Raw genomic sequence first — 23,481 nt, 5'->3', positions numbered from 1 at the left:
ATCCAGATACAAACCCAAACACTCAATTGTCAGTATCTTGGTGCTAAATGCAAGAATGGCCCAATTTGCTTGACAGAGAGCCAAAGGCTTTGTCTAAGTGTGCGGCTATACGAACAGGCTGGAAATTGGCTCTGTCCAACTGCCGCCACTTTACACAAGTAAGAGATGCTTAGGCATCTCTCAGGTCTCTTCACACATACTCTATTGTCTGCTATCTTACTGTAAACAATACAGTGACAAATGCACATTTGAGACACACTAAAGAAGACGGGAGCCACTGTGTTTATTAATAATTAGCGATGACATTTACAAATAATAAAAATGAAACAGCAATGCCAGGCAATTGCCCAAAGGGTGGCAAGGTCATGTGGCTTCTCTGGCCACCCTCTCCTCTGTAGTGTTGAAAAGGGAACGTCAGATAACAGCGCCACACAAACCTAAAAATATCCCTCACCCTCCACTCACGCTGGAAAGGGAGAGGGAAACAGGTTGGAATAATCTGCTTTTCCGGGTCTTATCTGAAGAAAGGCAGGGCTGCATGCTGTCCTATCTCTGCCAGTGCGAACACTGCTGGTGCTTTTCGGAGCTTTTCTGCTCTGCTGCAGAGCCACACCGGCAGAGACGGAGCAGACTGCATCCAGTCTTACACTTAATAAAGGGGTTTTTTTTTTACTTTGATTTGCATGCCAAGTGAATAAACATAGGGACAGTTAGAAGTGTATATACAACCTACGAGTGCTGTTCAAGTAGGAAAACACAGTGAGGAGTGAGTGCAATTGAGCCTGAATCATAATAAAGTTAAAAAGTACTTAAATATTCTTTTCACATAAACAACATTAATTCATCATTACGGAGTACAGTAATGTAAGTTGCACAGTGCATTCCCACAAATAGCATTTACATATAAAGCTGGAACGTTATTAACAGTAATTGTGGGAAACTGGATTGTGGTAAATGGCTTGGTTTCCACTGGTGATGCAAAAACATGTACAGGCCTTGTTTTGATCCCAAATATATATGTCTGTAATATAATGTCATTACATAGCATTTTTTGCCTTGAATTAACAGTAATTAATAGCATTGCATGCTACTTTAATAGTTCAGTGATTGACTTGCCAATAAAAAAAACTGTTGAAGCTAAAAATGACTTTTCTTTTTTCCAAATGAAACCATGATATTACTCATGCTGTACCATATTTCATGTTTCATAATAATCAGCAAACAAGTTTCCCCTCACACAAAGACACGTTTTACATCCTGAAGCCAAAATATTTTTTTTCCTTTAGTCTGCCTCTGAGCTGCAGGCCTGTAGGTCGCTCTCCCTCTGTGTGGACAATATTTCACTCTCAGCAGCGTCTCGGTTCAGTCAAGTAAGCGGTTCGCATTCTGCCGTGCAGACGCCGTAATGCGTCTAGCATAGCACGCAGCATTCAGAGTTGTTTAAATCATTCCCACTGACTATGGAAAGTACCATTCATGCTCACGGGAGAACCCTTCTGGTCTACAGGAAGGGGAACAGTCTCTTCTTTAGGATGTAGAGCACTGTTGCGAGAAACAGAGCTAACGCCAGGAAGATGAGCAGCTTGTCGGTGAGCTCCCTCCGGTTGTACTTGGTGATGAGTTTTCTCCCAATCTGAATGGTCCCTGTCATTGTCTTAAACTCATCATTTGTCTCTTGGATCGTTCTGGAGGAGGTTGCTTTAAACAGAAAAGAAAAAAAATGTGGGGCTACACATTTGTCACTGATATAAATAGACATTATATTCCGAGCGTGTGCATTAACACAGTATAACCTGTTAAATTACTCTCAGTAAACAAGAATGCTTTAATGCCATTTAAAATTAAAAAAGTATATCAAAACAACAGGATACTGTTCATTCACCAACCTAGTGACGTTATGGTCTCCTCGCTCTGCTGAACTTGCTGGGCCATCATTCGGCTGATGCTCATAAGATTTTCGGTGATGTCGCTGGTGGTCTGGGCCAGACCCTCTTTGGTCATCTTCCTGATTTAAAAAGAATGCATGCAAACAGAATGCATCACATAATAATAATAATAATAATAATAATAATAATAATATTTTTATCTCTTTATTTGAAAATAAAGAGATAAATAAATAAATAAAAGCGATACACAGCAATACAAGTTAAAAACACAATAACAAGTTAAAAACATAATAAAAGTTAAAAACAATAAAAAAATTTAAAACTAAATGGCATAGAATTAAGACATGTAGGATAGGGTGAACAAGTGGGTCTTCAACTTAGCTTTAAAAACCTCCACCGAGCATGCCTGCCTAATATCTTGAGGGAGATTGTGCCACAAAAATGGGGCACGTGAAGAAAAAGCACGCTCCCCGATAGTCTTTTTTCTTTGCATTTAAGCAAACGTTGCTTAAGTACAAAGCTGAGATTTAGTGGTCTTTAAATATTAGGACAATCTTCAGCTCACCTCTGTCTCACAGAATCATCAGCTCCATTAAGAAGGGCCTGCTTTTCCATGTTGTCGATTGTAAGTTTGCTGGCCAGGTTGGCTTTCCTCCAGGTTGTCTGGTTACTGCAAAAAATACAAAAAAGAAAATGAATAAGCTTTTATTAAGTAGACTTTTAAAGTGTTAAAGTGGGCAAAATGCATTACCTGAGCATCTGTTTTCTGTGGCCTTCTACCTGAGTCATCAAGGCCTGCTTGTCTGACTCTTTGTCCTGCTCCATTGCCATCTGCTCAAAGTCCTAACATGGAAGCAAAACAACCACAAGGGCTTACAATTAAAAGAAAAAAAAGTTCAAGCAACCGATGTACAGCCTATTAATTGGTAAAAATCTCTCACCTGAATCCGTAGTCTTAAGCTGAGGAAGTTCTTTTTCACTTCTCCATTTAATTCTGTCAGCTTGCTTTGAGGGCCTGTGCACTCACTGATATCCTGGTAAAATGTTGAACCAAGGATAAAAGTCATGACATTTCATTGCTACACTGCTGTTACTGTTCACATGTTGAAACGACAGCTGTTCTGCATATTAACACTGCTTTCTCAAGCTGAACTGTGGAATTCGCACTGTTTTAGACCTCCTCCTCACCTTTTAACTATTTTCACTTTTTCCTGCAAAGCGGATTTTTTTAATGTATTTATTTATCGACACTTCCCCCCAAATTAACCAGCTTTCTAATATTTTTTGACAAGTTTTGCAAAATAGAGTTTAACTTACCCATTTATATTTAAATATGCTCTAAAATCATTTTAAAATATGAATAGTTTCTACCAAATATGGTCCTACACTGCCTTGTGCTTACTAGTGTCGCAAAAGTGAGGCACTTGATCCGGTACATGTTTGGAAAATAATGCTTGATTTTCCAGCGCGCCTTTTATTGAATTGCTTTCCTGTCCATTGACTACTTGAAAAAGATTAACGTAGGTAGATTTTTATTTAGGTCCATAAGTTACATTAATCCTTCGTTTAAATGAAAACATCTAAATACCTGCTGCCAGAAAGATTTTTTTTACACCGATAAACAGGTTGTAGTCAACAGGAATTAAAAACAGAGAATAAAGAAATAAGAAACATTGCAAATATTTCTTAGCCTCTTGGCCACATCTCTCCTACAAAAAGGAGCTGTTTAATCTCAATCTCAATTTTCTGAATCTAAATGGTTTTCTATTATTCATGATAGAAATATTTAACACACTAGAGCTTTAAGTTATTTTAAACAGTTTAAATACAGGTGATGTACCAAAAAGTGATCTCAGATGTGTTTTTATGGCAAGTATTCGTTTTGCTTATAATGTAAACGGGCTGCAGTCAACGGGATTTATGAAGGGGTTATATATAAAATAAAGAAGTGACCTGTTTTGGGAGGATCATCATTTGGTATATACCGGAAATCACTAGTTAGCGCAACACAACACCGGCTGGTTATCTACATTATTATTACAACATCTTGTTCATAAAATCTTGGCTGAAAATATTCTTTTTTTACAGCCTCTTTGTAACTTTGATAGAAAATGTTCCGGTGCAGGCTTTCGGAGACGGTCGCTACACCTCATAAAATCAGGCCAAGTTAATACAACTCCGCTATGTGACACGCTCAAAAAATAACGTGTCCCGTCGCAGCACTAAGCAGTCTTACCAAAGAAATATTCGCACCTGGATGAGAGCTTTAATTTCCAAGTCATATTTGAGTATTTCTTGTTCGCATATTCGGACGTGGACATCTGACGACGCCATGTTGCCAACGTAGCCGGCTGGAGCTACGGAAAGCAAAGAGGCCAATTTGAAGTCCGTACGTCAACGTCGCTGTTTGACGTGTTTTGTTACGCAAAAAACGTCAACGATAATGACTGCATGAAAAATGTTTTATGGGGTCATTTTTTTCAGATAAATTACAAAAAAAACAACAGCATTTTCTATGCCCTATGAAAATATTTTAGTGACATAAATGTGTTTAATGTGTAAATGACTTTCAACATAATTATGTAGAAAGGAACACTTTTATATTTGAAAAAAATATATAATTACAAACAATTATGGATGAATGATTTGTTTATTAATTTATTAATTATCTGATGAACCAGCTGACACAAACTTCACACATACACACACACACACTCACACAACAACTGCTATCCATGCTAACAATATTGTTGAACACAATGTACATAATATATAAACAAAACTGCAACAAGGAAATGTTACTTTAATTTAGGTCACAGCACATCCACACAGATCTCACAGCCCTTTGGGAGTCATTATATACACAAGGCACTGGTGCCACTCAATAATCATACAGGGTTCAGAGTTTTAAGGCAATTGGGGACAACTGATCTCTGCAATGGCAAACATCCACTGGTGTGCAGCACTGCAAGGTCATCCTGCTGCTGAGAGAATAATAACACAACATTAGACGAGAGGCATCCAAGTATTAATATATTACATAAAAGTAGCATGTAGGTATAGTCTTAAGCTTACCTTAAGGGTTGGGAGCCCCAGAAAGGCAAATTAAGGCCAGTGATAGCGCAGGTACCAAATAACATCAGTGGACAGGCTAGGCCCAAACAGCGGGTTCAACTGGGCCAGAATGGCTATCAACCAGCTGGGTGAACAGAGAGGACACCATCAAGATCACAAACAAAACACTCACATCATATTCTCTAATAAAAATGTCATCTTGAATGAACACCACGGTTTGTCACAACACTGCAACCAGCTCCTGGGTTTATTATAACAGCATCAAGCTTGGGGGGCATTTGGGAGATTAACCTCACATGGCTGTAACACTACTGTGACTATACTGCCCCCTTTTGTCTGCCAGCATGCAACAAAACACCAGATGCATTCAAAACTGTGAATGTAAATAATTTATGACTTAAATAAGATACGCATAGTCTGCTTTATTTTCAAGCAACGTGCATCAATTAACTTGGAGCAACAGAAGTGGACCAATTTGTAATTATCCAAATGCATTAATCACCTATCAAGAAGATAGTTCTCTTATATTTAACTGACTGCTCACTTCAGCCATTTATATTATAGGCCTGATTCATTGCAGGCTTCCTCTATTGTTTTTAGATATATATAGTACCACTGTGTGTGTGTGCCTGTCTGTGGAAAAAAAAAAAAAAAGGAATCCGGATGGTGAATACTTACAAAAGGTAACAGCAGACTGCAGTTAGCACCAGCATCGTCACTATCACACTGTGGGGAAATAATATACATTTTAAATATATAAACAGCACATCTAATATTTAATGTCTGCGAGTTTTTGGATTTAAAACACATCCAGCCATTCATCCACATTCACGAGCTGGATCTCGTGATGCAACTGAAAATCAGACAAATAAAGGAAGTTGTACTGACTTTGGCATTTTTTTTTCCAAAAATAGAATCCATTAATGGTCGTATTATGTACTGAAATACAAGAGCAGGATTCACTGCCAAGGGGTGTGAGGAACTTTAGCACGAAGCCAGAGTAAAATTAGCTTTAGTTAGCTAACTCTTAAGTTTTAGTAACTAGAGTAGCTAACAGGGTTTAAAGGTGATATGTAAGTGTAATAAACAGCTTTACAAAACGCCAACAGTAAATTTAGCTCACGCACACTTCACCTGTTTGTATAAAAACTAAGAAAATAATACAACGTTGACATAAAAACCTTCCGTAAACTCCTTATAGCCAGCCGGAGCTAAGCTAACCAACTTACCCTCTGTTTGGTCCTTTGGGGATAAACCAAGGCACAATTCCTCCAACAATACCCCAGAACACAGTCATCACGGAAATCGCGATCGCAAACGAAGTTATTGCCATTGTGAGTTTCGTCTAAAAACACAAGACTTCAGAGGTATAAACTTTCAACTAAATGTATGCTGCCCAGCCGACGACGACACGCAGAAGGCAACACGTATCACATGACTGTGAACCGGAGAAAGAGGAAGTGGAGGGACTGCACTGCAAATTTCAAAGTGCTTGTGTTGTGAAACGTTTTCATTAATTCTTAAATTAAATAAATGGCGAAAAGTATTTGCGTTTTAACCCAACTTTTATTTGTGGTTATATTCCATATGCATAAAATGAAGCGGACAAACTGGAAGACAAACTGTGCCATATTTATGTTTATTTCTACTACATTTCTCTCATTAACGTGAAAAATAGTATATGAATATTACACATTGTTATACAGGTGAAACTCGAAAAAAAATAGAATATCGTGCACAAGTTCATTTATTTCAGCAATTCTACATAAAAGGTGAAACTAATATAGGTTCACCTTTTAGATATTTCAAGCCTTTATTTATTACAATTTTGTTGATCGTGGCTTACAGCTTATGAAAAACCTAAATTCAAAAGCTCAGAAAATTTGAATATTGCATGAAACCAATAAAATAAGGATTTTAAATAGAGAAATGTCAGACCTCTGAAAAGTATAATCATGCATATGTACTCTGTACTTGGTTTGGGCCCTTTTGCATGAATTACTGCATCAATGCAGCGTGGCATGGATGCTATCAGCTGAGGTGTTATGGAAGACTAGGATGCTTCAATAGCAGCCTTCAGCTGTTCTGCATTGTTCGGTCTCACGACTCTCATCTTTATCTTGGCAATGCCCCATAGAGAATCTATTGAACCAGGTTTTAGTACGTTTGTAGGTGTGGGCAGGTGCCAAGTCCTGCTGGAAAATGAAGCCAGCTTCAGCTTCAACAGCTGCCTTGACTCTGGACTTAATAAAGCACAGTGGACCAACACCTGCATGCCTCCCCAAATTAACACAGACTGTGGAAACTTAACACTGGACTTCAAGCATCCTGGATTGTGTGTCTCTCCATTCTCCCTCCAGACTCTGGGACCTTGGTTTCCAAATGAGATGCAAAATTTTCTCTCATTACAAAAGAGGACTTTGGACCACTGAGCAACAGACCAGTTCTTTTTTTCTTTAGCCAAGGTGAGACACTTCTGACATTATTGTTCAGGAGCGGCTTGACAAGAGGAATATGACATTTGAAGCCCAAATCCAGGATCCGTCTGTGTGTGGTGGCTCTTGATGCACCAACTCCAGCCTCAGTCCACTCCTTGTGAAGGTCCCCCACACTTTTGAATGACCTTTCCCTGACAATGCTCTCCAGGCTCTGGTCATCCCTGCTGCTTGTGCACCTTTTTCTTCCAAACCATTCCCTTCCACATAACTTTTTATTAATGTGCATTGATACAAAACTTTGGGAACATCCAACTTCTTTTGCACTTATCTTTTGAGGCTTTCCCTCCTTATGGAGGGTGTCAATTATGGTTTTCTGCGCAACTGTCAGATCAGCAGTCTTCCCCATAATTGTGATTCCTACTGAACCAGACTGTGAAACCATTTAAAGGCTCAAGAACTCTTTGGAGATGTTTTGGATTAATTAGCTAATCAGAGTGGGACACTTTGAGCCTACAACTGGACCTTTTCACAATATTCAAATTTTCTGAGCTTTTGAATTTGGGGTTTTCACAAGCTGTTAGCCACGATCAGCAAAATTTTAACAAATAAAGGCTTGAATTATCTCACTTTGCATGTAATGAGTTTTTATTATGTTTCACTTTTTCAGTAGAATTACTGAAATAAATGAACTTTTGCACGATATTCAAATTTTTTCGAGTTTCACCTGTATATCTTTTTTTCATTCAATTGGTAGCCTCTCCTCCTATGATGTTTTAGTTTCGCTAAATTTAATGTAAAATTTCTTGCAAAATCTATTTTTTTTTCTTCTTCCCTCTCAAACACTGTCAGAGATGGCAGCAGGGACCCAGAGGCATTCAGTGAGGAGCAAGAGGTCACTGAATTACCTGCTGTCCACCATGGACAGCCCATCACGGTCACCACAATCCTCATTCATCAGCTCGTTTAAAACCAAAATGGTTTCCTACTGTTCTCTTCTTCTGTGACAGGTGAACACACCTGTCAGGATATAAGATTTCATTTTTATCCTTTATCCTGGTGTCTTAAAAGTAATTTCCTTTGGAGGATCCATAAAGTATATTAATCTGGATCTGTTAGAGCAAATGCTGGGTTTCCATATTTTTGCTTAAATGCTTTGAAATATTTTTTTGTTTCTTGCACAGTATTTTGGATTTTCACCTCATCATTTCATAGTGAAATCAATTAACATAGAAGCTGAGGTGGTGTGTAGTCAGTCACATGAATTTCCTTGCCTGTAACAAAACTACACTCATATTTGCAGTTAATTGTGCAATTAAAGAACATTTCTTTGTGTAGTTCACTTTTAACATTTTTAAACAATAAACCTATGCAATTTTGGCCACAGCTTGTTTTTAATTAAGCAGCAGCACTGGCCAATTCATTAAATTCCTTATAATACAGTGTGCTGTTTAGAGATTTGAACATGACTTTGAAGGCATACAGTATACCCAAGTGTTAATTTCCATAAAAAAGACAAGCATGTTTAAAATAAAACATTAAAAAACATTCCCGAGTTTAGGGCGTTACAACGAAAATATGACAGACAACATGAGGTCCATTTACAGAGTTTATTGATAGCAAAAGATCATTTTCACTCCTGCATCTTCTCAATGGTCTCCTCCTTGTATTTGCCCTTCTCCTTTCCATCAGCACGAGACTTGGCCTTGCGCTCCAGGATCTTCTTGCGGTCTTTGTCCAGCTTTAGCCTGGTGATGACCACCTGCAGACACAAAAACATCTTGGTAAACAAACATGTATTCTCTCATGGATACATCAGCAATATGTCTGAAATTACCTTCAAATCTCTTTAATAAAATTTAACAAAAAGACATTGCTTAATAATTGAAACATTTTCCACTGTTTTTGTAACCAAGGATTATTATTTTTACTCTACAAGGAAAATCTTGCTTTTCCAGTTTACGTTTAAAAAAATAAAAAAATAAAATAAAAAATTGAATCAAAAGGGACATGCTGAAATTCAAATATAATTCTTCTTAAATTACTAATGTTCCGCATCTAGGATGTCACATGCTCTCCCATTAGCTCTGTACTTGCTTCAGCTATCCACCAGTGTTTACAGATTTACAGAACTGACAGAAAGAGGTTCTGTGGTAGTTTAATGCATTACACTGCAATTTAAAACCGAACAGCATCAGCAAATTTAAAAAAAAAAGAAAGAAAAAATCTATAATCCAGCTAAACCAGAGCAACTGCACTTCACAAAATGTTATTTGGTCACTTTGATTTTTCAATTTCAGTGCTCATAACACCAAGTGTCAGAGTATGATGAAACACTGTGTCAAATACCAAGTGAAATTTCTCTCAAGTCTACCTGTAATCAGAGTTTAGGGTGTGCACCCGGGAGCAGGATTAAGACATAATTAGTTAGAAGCAAATCTTAGCCCAACAGGCAGCTTTACACACGTGTAATATAGAAACCTGAAGTCTGGCTTAGATATGGCATCTTCTTATATCTAGTAATCCTAGACTGTCCACAAAAGAAGTCCTTAGTGAGTTGCTGGTGCATAGTGAGATTTGGTGTCATTTGGGCTCGATGTAAAGTTTCCTTTTCTTTTTGAAAACACTGCAGCCTCACTGGAGACAAGTGGGAGTGAGTTGGTCCCTTGATAAATTAACTTCAGGAACATAGGGATTTCCCAATAGCACAGCGGGATACTACCGCAGCAGTTGAAAAATTCTCCATAATAAAAATGTTTACTTGTTTTGACTTCTTCTTTACCAGCACTAATGCAGTGATTGAGTCTTGAAAATGTATCAATTTAGCAGCAGACTACAGCAACTGGACAACACCCAGTATCCAGATTTAAATGGGTCTAAGGTGGCGTTGAAGTGCAATGAGCAGAATCAGATACATCAGAGTCACCCTTATTTGGTTTGTGCTTAACAAGTAAGGAATTTGACTCCACTTTACTTTGCTCTCTGCATACATGTGCAGAGAGTATGCCAACGACATCAACCATAACACCAGTTTACAATCTCCAGATCACAACACACACCGCCTTTGGCTACTACCGTCCCACACAACCACAACTAGTCAAGTAGTCTGTCCGACTGCAAGATGAGAGAGTCAAGCACCTGAATGCTATTGAAGTTTACAACTGTAGTGACTGGGGCCCACTCATGGAAGCAGATTTAGCAAACATCCCTCGGTTTGTTAATCCAGACATGAGGAAAATGCTGGAATCCCACGATCCTATGATTCTGGGTGTCAGAGCTCCACTGATGGCTTCCTTTACATTTTTTCTACTCATGCATGTGCTTAACTAAAGGTGAACACTCAAGTTCAATGAAGATATTCTGATCAGCTGTTCTGAAACCAAAATCTTTAGCAGTTCAAAGCAATCTGGTAAGCAGACAACAAAAAGTGAATGATATTTGTCGACTTTGAGTGAAGTAACTGTTATCAATGTGAAGTAGGTGGGACCCCTCACACTTTCAGACCAGTGACTGAAAAGACTACCACAGAATGAAGAATACGGCTAAAAGGCACAACACGACAATTGTTTTCAGTGTGGACACAGCTTAAGAGTTGCAGATCTTAGACTTAAACTCAAAGTTTATATATAAACTTTATTTGTTGAACATGCTTCTTGGAACAGGGCTCTGAGCCAGCTGTTAGGAAAAGAAACAAACATCAAGAGCTAAAATACCTCAACTTTCAAAATTACAATAGATAAAAAACACTAAGAACCCCAAAATACCCAAGAAATACTTATATAGCTACCCTCCACATTGAATTTGTGTTGATCAGCTTAAGAGCTTGTGACATGAAAAGCTCAAGACTACATCTTCCTGACACAAACAAACCAAACAGATATGAAGCCAGTAAGCACCATGTGTGACTATACCACGGAACAAGTCTACTCACACAAACTCAGTATCTATTCAATTACGTCTCACCTTGCTGGGGTGGATGCCAACATGGACTGTTGTTCCATTGGCCTTCTCTCTCTGCACACGCTCGATGTAGATGACATACTTTTTCCTGTAGACCTGGACTACTTTGCCAATCTGCTGGCCTTTGTAGTGTCCACGGACAACCTGTATGTAAATACACAAGGAGGTCAGACTAATCTGCCTAACATGTTGCACATCAGCTATAAAAAAGAACCCCTCAGCAATACAAACCACATTACCTGGACTTCGTCATCTTTGCGGATGGGCATGGACCTCACGTTGTATTTCTGGCGGAGCTCCTTAGACAGGGGGGAAGACATGATCTTCCTCCTGATGTGTGAGGGGGCATTGAAGTGCCTCTTACGGTTCTTGCGACGGGAGGATGTTACAAAGGGATTGAGCTTCATGATGCTGTAAAGAAACAAGTAATGGCACATTGACAAACCCAGGCGATAAAGGCTGCACTTGCTTGCAAAACAGTCCACTCAAATTGTGGATCAGGATCGACAGTTTTAAGAAAATATAAGAATGTAGGGTTAAAGTACACACTACTATCTTCCGACACCACATAAAGCAACTGAGAACCCAAACCTAGAATGTCCACTATGTGTGTTATTTTGCTGTATTAGGTACCTGGCTAGGTTGTGCTACGTTTTAAAGGCGACTATTAAGCTAGCTCAAGTAGTTAGCATAAGATAGCCGTCAGACCGAAGCGGGATATCAACATAAACTCGGTACAGTGGTTGAACAAACTACACACTTCCAAAACAATGTTTTTAAAAGCCCATTACAGTTACAGAATGTAAAATTGGTCAAATATTAAAGGCTAGCACCAGGAGTAGAGCTGGTTCACTATCGCTAACCGACATGCGGATACTGAAGGACCTAACAGGGAGACCAACTACTGACAGCGTTTATTTAGTAATCCATCGTCAACACGAAGCCAATATTCGCTGATTTTTAATTGTACTGAAGTATATGTGGGGTTTACACTTGTATACGGACACACAGTGGTATTAAAAGCAGGATGGATAACGATAACTTTGGCGAATTCATCTGCCGGGAATTCTTACCCTGCCTTTGCTCCTCTATGGCCGGCGGAAAAGAGACTCGCAAACTACTTCCGCTGGCATTAGTTCACACTCAAGTCTCGCGAGAAGTCAGTGTTTAAAATGATAACACAGATAAACGCAAGCGTAAACACAGAGGGGTCTGGCAAAGATGACACAATTTCGTCGTACTGAAACTTGTTTAAGTGCTGCGTGTGCTACGAGGAGTTAAATTCGACTAAAAGAAGGTGACCGTTAAGATTTTTATTCACCATAACAAATTTATTTTTTAAATAATGCCACGTAATAATTTTTAGTTGATAAAATTGCAGGGGCGTTTTTAGTAAACATGCACAACGATGTTTACTAGGTTTGTTTTTTGTGACGTTATAACTTGTGTTTTCTAGCTACATTAAATATTTCCACAAGATGGCGCTAAACTTAGTTAATCGGTAACCTGGTCTACAAACAAGTTTTGTCTATGATTCATCAAGTTCTGGGCTCTGTGCACCACACAACCCTCTTTTAGGCATCAGGGATAAGTGTGAGTAGCACTAATAGATCGGCAAAACACATGTTCTATCGGTAATACACACCCCAAAAAACATTCAGTGTAATTTCCAATCAAAGTATTTGCCCTTAGCTACATTTAATATAAAACAGACTACCAAATTTATAAGGCAAAACTTCCTGGCTCTCGCAGATGTAATTGCGCTTTTCCTGCTCTTTTTTTTATTTTATTTAAACCCAAATACACTGAGAAATAAACACGAGGAGGGTGTTCACACCAGCAGACCACACATACATTGACCTCCCATGATAAGAGGACAGAAGCGACCCCCTGTCCTGCTCAGACAAACTCGCCCACATACACGGAGAGACCTGCCGAAGCGGAGACGCGCTGACACCGTGCGCTATTCGCTCCCCGGGTGAAGCGCAGATCTACCGGAGCCTACTGCCTGCCTGCCTCCCTGCCTGCCTGTGAAAAAGTGATGCTGTCATAGCCCCCCTGCACCGCGGACAGAGCCTATTTCACTCCCCCCTCCTCCTCTCCGAACCTCCCCGGATCCTCTGTGGCTGGCTGTCGGCGGCAGCAGTGCGGATGTGGAGCCCGCAACGCAGCGCTCTACACCCGTTAGCAAGCACCGGAGAAGAAGATGAAATGTTTTTCCCGTTATCTCCCGTATCTCTTCCGCCCTCCGAGCACCATCCTGTCCTCCACTTGCCACACCGAAGGTAGGGTGGAACGCTTAACCGGGGGTGGCTTTCACGGGTCTGTGAGTCGCTTAGTTTGTGCCTTGTGACATCAATGTTTTTATGCTGCTGCACATATGATACACATGTGCAGAAGTTAGGCTGGCCACTTGAAGGGCTAAGGCTTAACCAGTAGTTAACCCAGACCAATGCAGATTTGACACTATGCATGAAGTTGAAGGAGCCCTTTCTCAATTTCTGATGCAAATTATAGAAAGTGTTCCAAGGCTCTGTGTGTGTGTGTGTGTGTGTGTGTGTGTGTGTGTGTGTGTGTGTGTGTGTGTGTGTGTGTGTGTGTGTGTGTGTGAGAGAGACTGTGTCTTGTAAACAGTATCACTCCATTCGCATTTTGCTCCCTTTAAAGGTGTCAACACACAGGCCTACAGGATGCCAAGAGAGAAAGTCAGTTTGTGGAGTTGCATGACAAGTACCCACATTGCTCCTTACTCATGGTTCTCTCATTCATTTCACCAGCTCACACTGCCTAGATCACTTAATTCAAGAGCATCTAGGCATCTCCAGATATCGCCCAAACCTCTCACATTCACCCATTCCAGTTATTCCTCTGGAGTCCCTGAAGTTAAAATGGTGAATTGACATGCCGTTAGACCGAGAAATGACTTCATAATCCTGTTGATTGTGCTGTCAGACACAGCCCAAGAGGGTCTGAGTGTTTGTATAACCAACCACTTACTAGGTCATAATGTGGAGACTGAGGCATTGCATTATTTAGCTTTGCATGGTTGCCCTCTTTCCTGTGTGCGCTCTGCCCTCAGCCTTCTGGTAGAAGGGAAGATAGTGTGATACACTGTACATCCCAGTATGTTGTGGGCATCAACAAGGTCTTTCACAGCATGTAGAGCTGACCTATAAACTGTATATATTCACCAAAGAAGAAGAAGCACTTGAGGCTACCTACTCTTGCACTTTTTACATGTCTTCTCTATTTCATCACAGATCTTTCCCGGTTCTAAATTTCATTTTTCTCCCCCCCATCCTTCTGGCTAATTTAATCTTGATTAGCCATTAAAAGTATGAATATCAAACATTAATTACAGCACTTAAAGCGGCATCAGATGTGAAATTATGGCTAACAGTTTGCCTCATAGCCAGTGCCAGTTTATTTTGTTTTTTGTTAGCTCTGATTGTGCAGTGGAAGTAAATCTGAGTGCATTTTGAACATATACCTGTTTCAAAGTCATTTAGATCTCCATCACACAGCTTTTGAACATTTAATCAGCACAAAAGTGACACAACACATCAGATAAACATCAGTATCTGACGTCAATAAACTTCATCTTATTTATATCGGCCACACTAATGTTGAATCTGTATAAAATCCAAGGTCCAAGGTTTAAAGTGTGTTTATCTAATACTGGATGCAGGCTATTAATGAGATCAGGAGCAATGCATTGCACAAAATGTGAATCACAACAAAATAACTTACAAAAAAGGTTTTGAACAAATGAGTTTGGAAAACATTTCTTTTATACTCAGAGTGTACATATGTGGATTTTAATAAATTTGTTATATTTATCTTGTAAAATATAAATTGACCTGCTTGTCCTGTAGCCTAGTTTCTCACCATGATCACATGGCGTAAATATGATAGAAATGTTTATCATTACTGCATTCGATCGCAAATACAACCCAGTTTGAGCTCCCCGATGTTAAGAGGTGCGGCCAACATACAAAATGTTTTTCACTGCCTTCACTCCAAGCTTGTTTACTCACTTTCTGAGTCTCCATCCCTCCGCCTGACATGAGAGAGTGGTATAATAGAGGAAGTGATAGATCAAGAAGAAGAAGAAAAAAACCACGGCTGCCTTGTTCAGCCTCAGTAATATGATACACGATCCTGTGCTGCTCCCTGTGTGAAGAAATATGAAACAGTTGTATGGAGAAAGCAGGAGTAAGAGATGTTGAATCTCATGTGCTGGAGGCCAGCAGAGTGAGATGACACAGCAGATCACCTTAGAAATATGATGTGTTAAAAACAAAAGAAAGAAAAAGAGAGATAAATACCTCTGCACACTATGTGTTTGGGTGTGTTTTAAAAAGTAAGAGAAGGTAGATGTTTTTGTGCTAGAATCTATGCATGCGCTTGCGTTGCGTAAAAGCTTTTGCTCGCGTGTCCCGTTTTGACCTTGTTGGCATTTATTGCCCCTTATTCAGACATGCTGGTCTGAAGGAAGCTGGGTGGTGCATCACTGTAGTCCTCCTTCATGTCCGCTCCAGCTGAGCGGAGTTCACCGCAGGGAAGATGAGTGTGCAGTTACCATGTTAGTGGAAAATATATTATATAAGCACTGCACTGACCATGGTGTGTGTGTCGGTGTGTGTTCTCTTTGTTTATCTGGGCCATTGTAGAGAGCAATGTGCCAGCATCATTCGGATTCACCTGGGTCCAGTCTCTGAGGGATACACTGCAAGCTTTTGTCTGCCTCCCTGTATAAGTTTATAAGTTTGCATTGGTCTCTCTGTGGCTTTTATCTGTCTTTTTTTGTCCCCTGGTGTTCACTTTTCTCCTTTTTTCATGAGTCTGTCAGTAGGGGTGTGATGGATTAAGTCTTCAAGTTTTCTGAAGGGACTGCATATGTGTGTCTCTCTTTGCTGATACTTTGTGTTTGAGTCAGGAAAAAAAGAAAAAGTGCAACCCCCAACTGACATCTCACCACATCTCAAACTGCCATCAATCAGCAGAGCAAGTCCTGCATCAGCTTCCTCGTCTATTGGCTGTAGTGTCTAAGGGGAAACCTGTGGTACATTATTATGCTAGGGGGGAAAAAAGCTGAAAAGGGAAGTGATTTTTAATTAATTAATTAAACTTTTGAAGATTAGATCTGTGTCAAGTCTCTGTGATTATTAGGTATAGCTGACACGTGTCTCGTGCCACGCATGTGCATTTGTGTATTTTTGCTACATCGTGGTTTTTTTATTTGTAAGAGCTTTTCGTGGCATTGCCGGAGGGGAACTTCTGTCGACAGTCTGACAAAGCATGACACTGAGTTGGAGTTTTCTGTTTGAAGAACACAGCGTGTGTTTGTGTTTGAGGAACATCGCATATGCTTGTGTGTGTGTTCATTCCCTTATCTTACATCCTGCTCTGTTGTTGTTACCCTGGCAGACACCCAGTTCACGGCTCAAAACACACTTGTCGTAATCATCCTGCCCTTGCATGCCGTTGGGGACAAACACCCTACATACCAAACTCACATAATTCACACACTTACAAGTGTGACTGTTCTGCTTCAGCTTGTCAAAAAGGACACAGCCCTTGAAGGGATAGGATACTCCTGCAGTTAGTATCGCATGTCCATTAGCTCGCTTTTTAACTCGTTAATTAAATAGTATCCAAGCTGAGATAGGAAAGATCAAATGGGGTTATTTCCACATATTCTAGAAAGCTTATCTAAAACAGAGAAGACAACTAATAGGAGGTTTCAAAGACTGAACAGTACCCTAATGGTAAATGGCCTGTATTTATATAGTGCTTTACTAGTCCCTAAGGACCCCAAAGCGCTTTACATATCCAGTCATCCACCCATTCACACACAGGTGATGGCAAGCTACATTGTAGCCACAGCCACCCTGGGGCGCACTGACAGAGGCGAGGCTGCCGGACACTGGCGCCACCGGGCCCTCTGACCACCACCAGTAGGCAACGGGTGAAGTGTCTTGCCCAAGGACACAACGACCGAGACTGTCCGAGCCGGGGCTCGAACCGGCAACCTTCCGATTACAAGGCGAACTCCCAACTCTTGAGCCACGATCGCCCCTTGAAAAGGTTTTCTTCCCACCTGGATTGCTCCTCTGACGTCCCATGCTGTATCTCCCCTAGAGCAAGACACTTTTCTGGCTTGTTGCCTGCAGGTGCTCTCATGACATAGGCCTAGTGGTGTAAATGTAAAAAGAAGTGTGGCTGCATGCAAAGGATTAGAATGACAAAGTAGAAGATTTGTTTCGGTTTTAGCAAACGAATGACCAAAGCTGTAGTCATGCATCCATTCTTTTTTCCCAGCTGTGTAAAGATTAAAGTTGTACTAAATAAAAATGTATTTTAACATGGGGCCGAGCAACTCCAAGTAACTAAACAATTATGCGGATCCCTTTAGTGTCATTCAGTGCACTGTTTATGTTTTATGACCTGTATTGCTTTGGTTCACTGTCACTGTTCTTAACCAGTAGATGGACTGGCCCGTCCTAAATGGGAGATAAATTAGGTGGTTTGTCAAACGAGTGGCAGCCTAGGCCTAAGCTTAGAAATATGTATCTTAGTCTGGTTCTTGACAGCTCCTGCCCTTGCTCCACAGGCAGTTTACAGTAACATGAAAACAAAACTGTTCTGTTCTGTTTAGTGCCACTTTAGAGCTACAACCATCTCGGGTTGCTCTATATTGCAAGGTAAAGAATTTACAATAATTTGAGAGAAGACCTTAAGAGGAAAATTCCCTATAATCAGTCACCTCGGAATATTGGGGAACTTTAACAGGACGAGACCTCAAGCAGAACCTGGCTCAAAGAGGGGCAGCCATCTGCTGCAACCTGATGGATGTGAGAGGAAAGAGAGAGCAACAAAAGGAGAGCCTAGATAGACAATGGCGAGGAATATGAAGTATACAAGAATTATTTAAATACTGAATTAAATAAAGCGAGACAAGTTGGGTGCTTGTAACAGACGGAAATAAATGGCAGATAATACACTATCTGGAAAAAGCAGAGGATCTCAGGAGCCACTGACAACTGAAAGAAACATGACGTTCTCTTGCACAGTGAGACAAAAACACCATAACATATCAGTGTCCTCCTCACACAGGATTTTCCCGTAATCTCACTTTACAGCAAACACTTCCTGCTAAGTTTCTGCAGCAAATCTGCAGGAAAACAAGAAAAGAAGCGCACATTTACAGTATGAGTGAGACTCTGTGCCTCACAGGGGTTAGTGTATTATTACAGCAAACACAGTGACACAGGTCTCTTTGTCCTGTTTCTTTATCGCTGTTTCGTCATATGTGGAAGTAGAATAAACATTATGTTACATCCTTTGGCCTGCAACTTAACGGTGAGACGACCCCCCCCCCCCCTTTCATTTTTGTTAAACAGCATCGACTGTGCCCCGGTTGGGAGCCAGACAAAGGGGCTCCTTTGCAAGCTTGACTGCTGGGCTTGTGCTCCAGCTGACGGGCTGCAGCAGAGACACAACTACTATTGGGACTGAGGTATATATAGAACATCAGGATGGGCTTCCTCTGCCCTCTCTCCGCCCATCTGCCTCTGTGGTTTTATAAAAGAGATGTTGAATGAGGCAGGTTATTGTGAACATGCTCACAGTGGTGCAATAAAAATCAATTCATTAAACCCTTGGCATGACAGTGCTCCTGTATCTTGTATTATTATTAGGCCCTGGAAAAAAAAAGATAAGGCAGTCAGTGCAATATATAGTCTTGAGTGTGCTAAACAAGCTTATAGAGGAAGTATTCGTTTGATACTGTTGTGGTGTAATTAAAATAGTTTTGATACCTAGCTCTCGTCTTTAATTCCTATTTTGGTGATTTCCATTATGAAGCGCACACAATACGATTAAAATTAGACTTCCCGGAGTGGAAGGCATAACAAGTGTTCAGCATGCCAAGGTGACACACACAGACTTCTCTTGTTTGCGCTGCAGCCTTTTAAAGCTTTGTGAATTTAGACTGGAAGAATAGACTAGCTTGGATGAAACTTTAATGAGACTGTGCTGCGGCTGTGACAAGAATATACAGCCGATTAGAAGCACAAATGGTACAAGAGATGACAAAACAAAGCGACCACGCGTATTTGAAACAATGCAGCCCAAAATGGAAGAAATCAGGTTTTTCACTTTAAGCAGACGTACCGATTGTGTGGGTGTTGTTGTATTTGTTGTGTAAGGGTTGAGGTACACACTGGCACTTGTAGTTCAGTGGGGTTTTTTGTACAGTTCAGATGTAGGGGTTGAGCTAATGTGGAAAAAAATAGAACTTTAGGAGTGCAACAGAAACATGTAGCACAAATGCAAACCAAACTACCGGCACTTTTAACAATGTCCAATTTTATTACAGTTAATAGTCTTAAAGTAGCTATAAATAATGTATCTGTATTAATGGATCATAACTGGATGCTTATCAGAGGGATTATAATAATAAAACCACAAAGAGCTATAAGGTTTATGGCTTCATAGCCTACAACATTATTTTTCGGTCCAGTCTCAGCAATGGATCCATATGAATAAATTCACATGTTACAGCAGCACAAGGCTCAATGAGAAAAAGTGAATTATTAGAAATATTAGATATTAGAAAAAAATGGAAAATAAATAAATAATGGTTTACAAAAATAGTTGCTATATACAGTAAATACAGTCACAGATATTTTTTTCATATGTATACTGAGTGCAGTGGGGATGATAACATATATATGTGTATACTGGGGCAGGTATCTATTTTTCTTGATACTGCATAGTTTGCAGCACTTAAAATACAAAGTTAAGGCTAGCTGGTGAGGCCAGAATAGTTAAGCTAGAGTTAATATTGATACCTGTTTATTCACATGTAGTTTCCGCTGCCCCCAAGTGGCTAAAAATCTTTTTATTTAGGTTTCGAAAATATACAGAAAATAATTTAAACTAACAATATAACTGCATGAAAATTGTAGTGTTACTGTACCATAGTTCTTTTTTGGGAATAGTGAAAATAAAATAGAATAATGCTGTTTTCACATGAATCCTACCAAAAAGCTGCAGGAAAACAGTGAAGGAGAGGTGACAATGTCATCTGCTGTGAGGATAGTAAGCATTCAGTTTAAGGAGCAGACATGACTTGGTATTCCTTTCAGCTGCCTGTAGAAACCCAAACCCAACCGCACCTATAGAAGCAATAGCTGTGATCCAATTAGATCTTGGTTTAGGTGCCCGTTTTATGGTTTCCCAGCATAGTTTTTCCTATATCCTTCTGAAAATAGCCATCCACCGTTGCAGAGTCATTGCACTTCTGATTGTACAAAACAACCTGAGCATTAGGGTCGATAAGAGGCAGGAATCAAAACCAAAACATTGTCTGGAGCAGAGACAGCTTTAGATAGCAGGATGTTTATGAGTCATCTGTTATGTTTTCTATCTGTCAGAACCACAGAGTATAGTGTTGCATGTGTGTGTGTGAGGGAGAAGGGAAGAGGGAGGAATGCTTCATCACTGCTCGCGCCATACTGCAGTGAAAGCTTTTACTGTCCTATCTGAATGGTGTTATACACTGAAGACATGGCACTGGATAAATAATGTAACCAGATGTTACAGTATGAAGCAGCAGACAACAGCAGTACACGGAGTACCAGTCAACCTCTCCCTGCGGTCTCTTTTCACTCACTGTGCTACCCCACAACCCCCGAGTCCTGCACATGGAAGCGCACACAGAGTACAGAACATCCAGCTCTCCGACACATGATGTCACATGAAAACCAGAACTCAGTCTTTTTATATTTTGTTCACCTATAAGTCACGTCTGATATTGACGACTTGTGATAAACAGCAGCTATCTGCCGCACACTTAAAGTGAGCAATTTAGTATTTATGATTGCTTATATGTTTCTTGGGTGTAATAAAAGATTTGAAGTTGAAGGTGTAGAGTGATGTCAACAATCCATTACACTTTGGCTTAAATCCACCAAGGTCTTCAGAGTCAAGCTAATGATTTATGCTATACAGGGCTATTAAAACTATGTTTCTTACTGCCATTGTTTGTACTGACAACATATAAGTATATGGTGGATGATATATGAGCAGAGATGGGCAGTAACGCGTTGTAATCTGATTACTTTTTTCAAGTAACGAGTAAAGTAAGGGATTACTATTGCAAAAACGGTAATTAGATTACCATTACTTTCACGTAGGAACGCTGCGTTACTGCGTTACTAAAACTGTGATTTTTTTTGCGAGAATGTCTCATGACAGTGACGTAAGCAAGTGCAACATTCGTGAAAACAGCTGTGTGCAGATCAACAGTGGATAATATATCGAGTGCGGGAGCGAGTATGAGCTTGCAGCGTTTAAAGCGTGGAAGTACTGACCTTAGTTTGAGTTTGATTCCATAAAAAGTGACAAAAACATTAGCGTCCATCGTGTGTGGGAAGAAAACTTCTTTTTACAGCAAAAAACCCCCCTAAACTTCCGAGCAAGCACCGAGAGCGCTACGACGTAATGGGAAACTCACAGAGAAACTCGCGGATTCTTCCACTGACCGCTGCGGCACACCTGCACCAGGGTAAACCTCCGCCTACCCTGCTCCTGCTTTACAGGTGAAAATAGAGCAAAAGGGCCGCTGAGTCTTTGACTTTATTTATTTTCTGCTGTGTTTTACTTGCATCTATTTGAAAGAGTGAGTGTAAACACAAAAAAACCAATAATTTTATGTGCTGGAATGTGCAGAAAATAGGTTTAAATATTAAACAAATTTCTTCCAGTCAGAGAATGTTGCATATAATTAAATTTTTGCTTGATGCATAAAGTTAAAAGATTAAAACTAATAAAACAAGTTTTAAAAAAGGGACTTTTCCATTTGATTACATTTTGTATGATGGATTATGTAGAAAAGGTAGAATTGGGCTGAAAGATCTATCGCTTTATCACCTCTTCAGGTTGTAAATCGTGTTTTTAAAAAGTAACTAAGTAACTAAGTAAGTAATTACTTTTGAAAATAAGTAATCAGTAAAGTAACGGGATTACTTTTTTGGGGAAGTAATCAGTAATTAGTTACTGATTACTTTTTTCAAGTAACTTGACCAACACTGTATAGGAGGACTCTAAATATCGCTTTTCTTTGTTGTGACTTTGTTATGTACATTACAGTACCAGGTAATAACAGCTTAAATTTTGAATACATTCTGAATATGCTTTGATTTGATTCTAGAAGAAAAATATCAAATCAAAAATATTTGTGCTAGATATTTATTACATAACATTTAAACTAATTTTACAAAAGAATGAAATGAATGCAACACATGTACTATATCCACATGCTTAAAAATAATTTAAAAAGTAAAGGATGTCAGGCATATTAAAACAGGTTTTAACTGGATGAATATTTTTCAGTAGTTCTGCTTTTTAAATAACTCTTAGCCAAGTGTTCTGTTGACCACCTTTGTCTCACTGCAACCAGATTTTAAATCCCACCATGACACCAGCACCATACTCTGGGATTATGCAGACGTGACTGGATGACAGTCTGTCAGTTCAGCACTTGTTATCTCATTTGCTTAGGCGCCATCTCTCGAGCCTGCTGAGGCTCAACAGAAACTGATTTGAGTCAGAAGGCAATGAGTCCAAAAAGGAGGAAAGAAAAAAGCTTAACTCAAATTAAATTAGACAATGCGATTTCCCAAATCACATTACTGATTAAATCTCAGTCTAATCAGCCCATATTATTAAACCCCAATTTACATAATTGCTTGTAAAGAAGAAATTTTCAAAAACATTTTAAAGCTCAAACATTGCATTTCTTACATATAAAATTGTGCAAGAGAATTAAAGACAAACAGGCAGTTATTAATCTTCCAGCACCTGTAGTCTGACTTTAACTCAGACTACAGTGGGTTTGTACCCACTCTGTTACGATGTTCGTTTCCTTCTTAACCGTGGCTTCCTGTGATTAGTTCACATTGTTCTGACCAAATGCCTCTGTGACCCACGTAGCACAAAAGGTGTTTGGCGGCCCGGCAGGTGACAAAGCACAATACTGAGGCTAAATTAAGTTTCCTTCCAGCAGCCAATTTTACGCTTGATAGTAAATATTTTTGAAGGCCAAGACCCAACAT

The 23,481-nt window shown here is 39.7% G+C and overlaps 3 protein-coding genes across 3 annotated transcripts in view; 1 reads left to right on the top strand and 2 right to left on the bottom strand.

Moving 5' to 3' along the window:
• Positions 1-259: 259 nt before the first annotated feature.
• Positions 260-4,290, bottom strand: bnip1a (BCL2 interacting protein 1a). Its single transcript, XM_026189267.2, has 6 exons — positions 4,140-4,290; positions 2,828-2,920; positions 2,638-2,729; positions 2,452-2,556; positions 1,887-2,005; positions 260-1,698 (listed from the first exon to the last, which is right to left on the bottom strand). Exons 1-6 carry the CDS (start codon positions 4,218-4,220, stop codon positions 1,502-1,504), a joined length of 687 nt encoding a protein of 228 aa, XP_026045052.1. The 5' UTR covers positions 4,221-4,290; the 3' UTR covers positions 260-1,501.
• Positions 4,291-8,992: 4,702 nt separating this feature from the next.
• On the bottom strand, positions 8,993-12,646 carry rpl26 (ribosomal protein L26). Its single transcript, XM_026189254.2, has 4 exons — positions 12,430-12,646; positions 11,596-11,767; positions 11,360-11,500; positions 8,993-9,158 (listed from the first exon to the last, which is right to left on the bottom strand). Exons 2-4 carry the CDS (start codon positions 11,761-11,763, stop codon positions 9,030-9,032), a joined length of 438 nt encoding a protein of 145 aa, XP_026045039.1. The 5' UTR covers positions 11,764-11,767; positions 12,430-12,646; the 3' UTR covers positions 8,993-9,029.
• A 609-nt stretch (positions 12,647-13,255) lies between these two features.
• ppp2r2ba (protein phosphatase 2, regulatory subunit B, beta a) overlaps positions 13,256-23,481 on the top strand; it is a 44,439-nt gene continuing 34,213 nt past the window's right edge. Inside the window, exon 1 of the mRNA XM_026189233.2 lies at positions 13,256-13,641. Within this exon, the coding sequence (XP_026045018.1) occupies positions 13,563-13,641 (79 nt within the window). The 5' untranslated portion in view covers positions 13,256-13,562. The remainder of the gene's footprint in view (positions 13,642-23,481) is intronic.

The sequence above is a fragment of the Astatotilapia calliptera genome, chromosome 2 (assembly GCF_964374335.1).
Source record: "Astatotilapia calliptera chromosome 2, fAstCal68.1, whole genome shotgun sequence".
Taxonomy (NCBI): Eukaryota; Metazoa; Chordata; class Actinopteri; order Cichliformes; family Cichlidae; genus Astatotilapia; species Astatotilapia calliptera.
This window is presented reverse-complemented; position numbering and strand designations above follow the sequence as displayed.

Excerpts from the sequence above, each read along its gene's own strand:
- bnip1a (XM_026189267.2), bottom strand. The coding sequence starts at position 4,220 with ATGGCGTCGTCAGATGTCCACGTCCGAATATGCGAACAAGAAATACTC. Across the intron at positions 2,006-2,451 it reads GATGATTCTGTGAGACAGAG|GAAGATGACCAAAGAGGGTC; the intron begins GTGAGCTGAAGA and ends TTTTTAAATCAG. Across the intron at positions 1,699-1,886 it reads GGAGACCATAACGTCACTAG|CAACCTCCTCCAGAACGATC; the intron begins GTTGGTGAATGA and ends TTCTGTTTAAAG.
- rpl26 (XM_026189254.2), bottom strand. The coding sequence starts at position 11,763 with ATGAAGCTCAATCCCTTTGTAACATCCTCCCGTCGCAAGAACCGTAAG. Across the intron at positions 11,501-11,595 it reads GCAAAGATGACGAAGTCCAG|GTTGTCCGTGGACACTACAA; the intron begins GTAATGTGGTTT and ends ATTTACATACAG. Across the intron at positions 9,159-11,359 it reads TTGGCATCCACCCCAGCAAG|GTGGTCATCACCAGGCTAAA; the intron begins GTGAGACGTAAT and ends TTGTGTCTGCAG.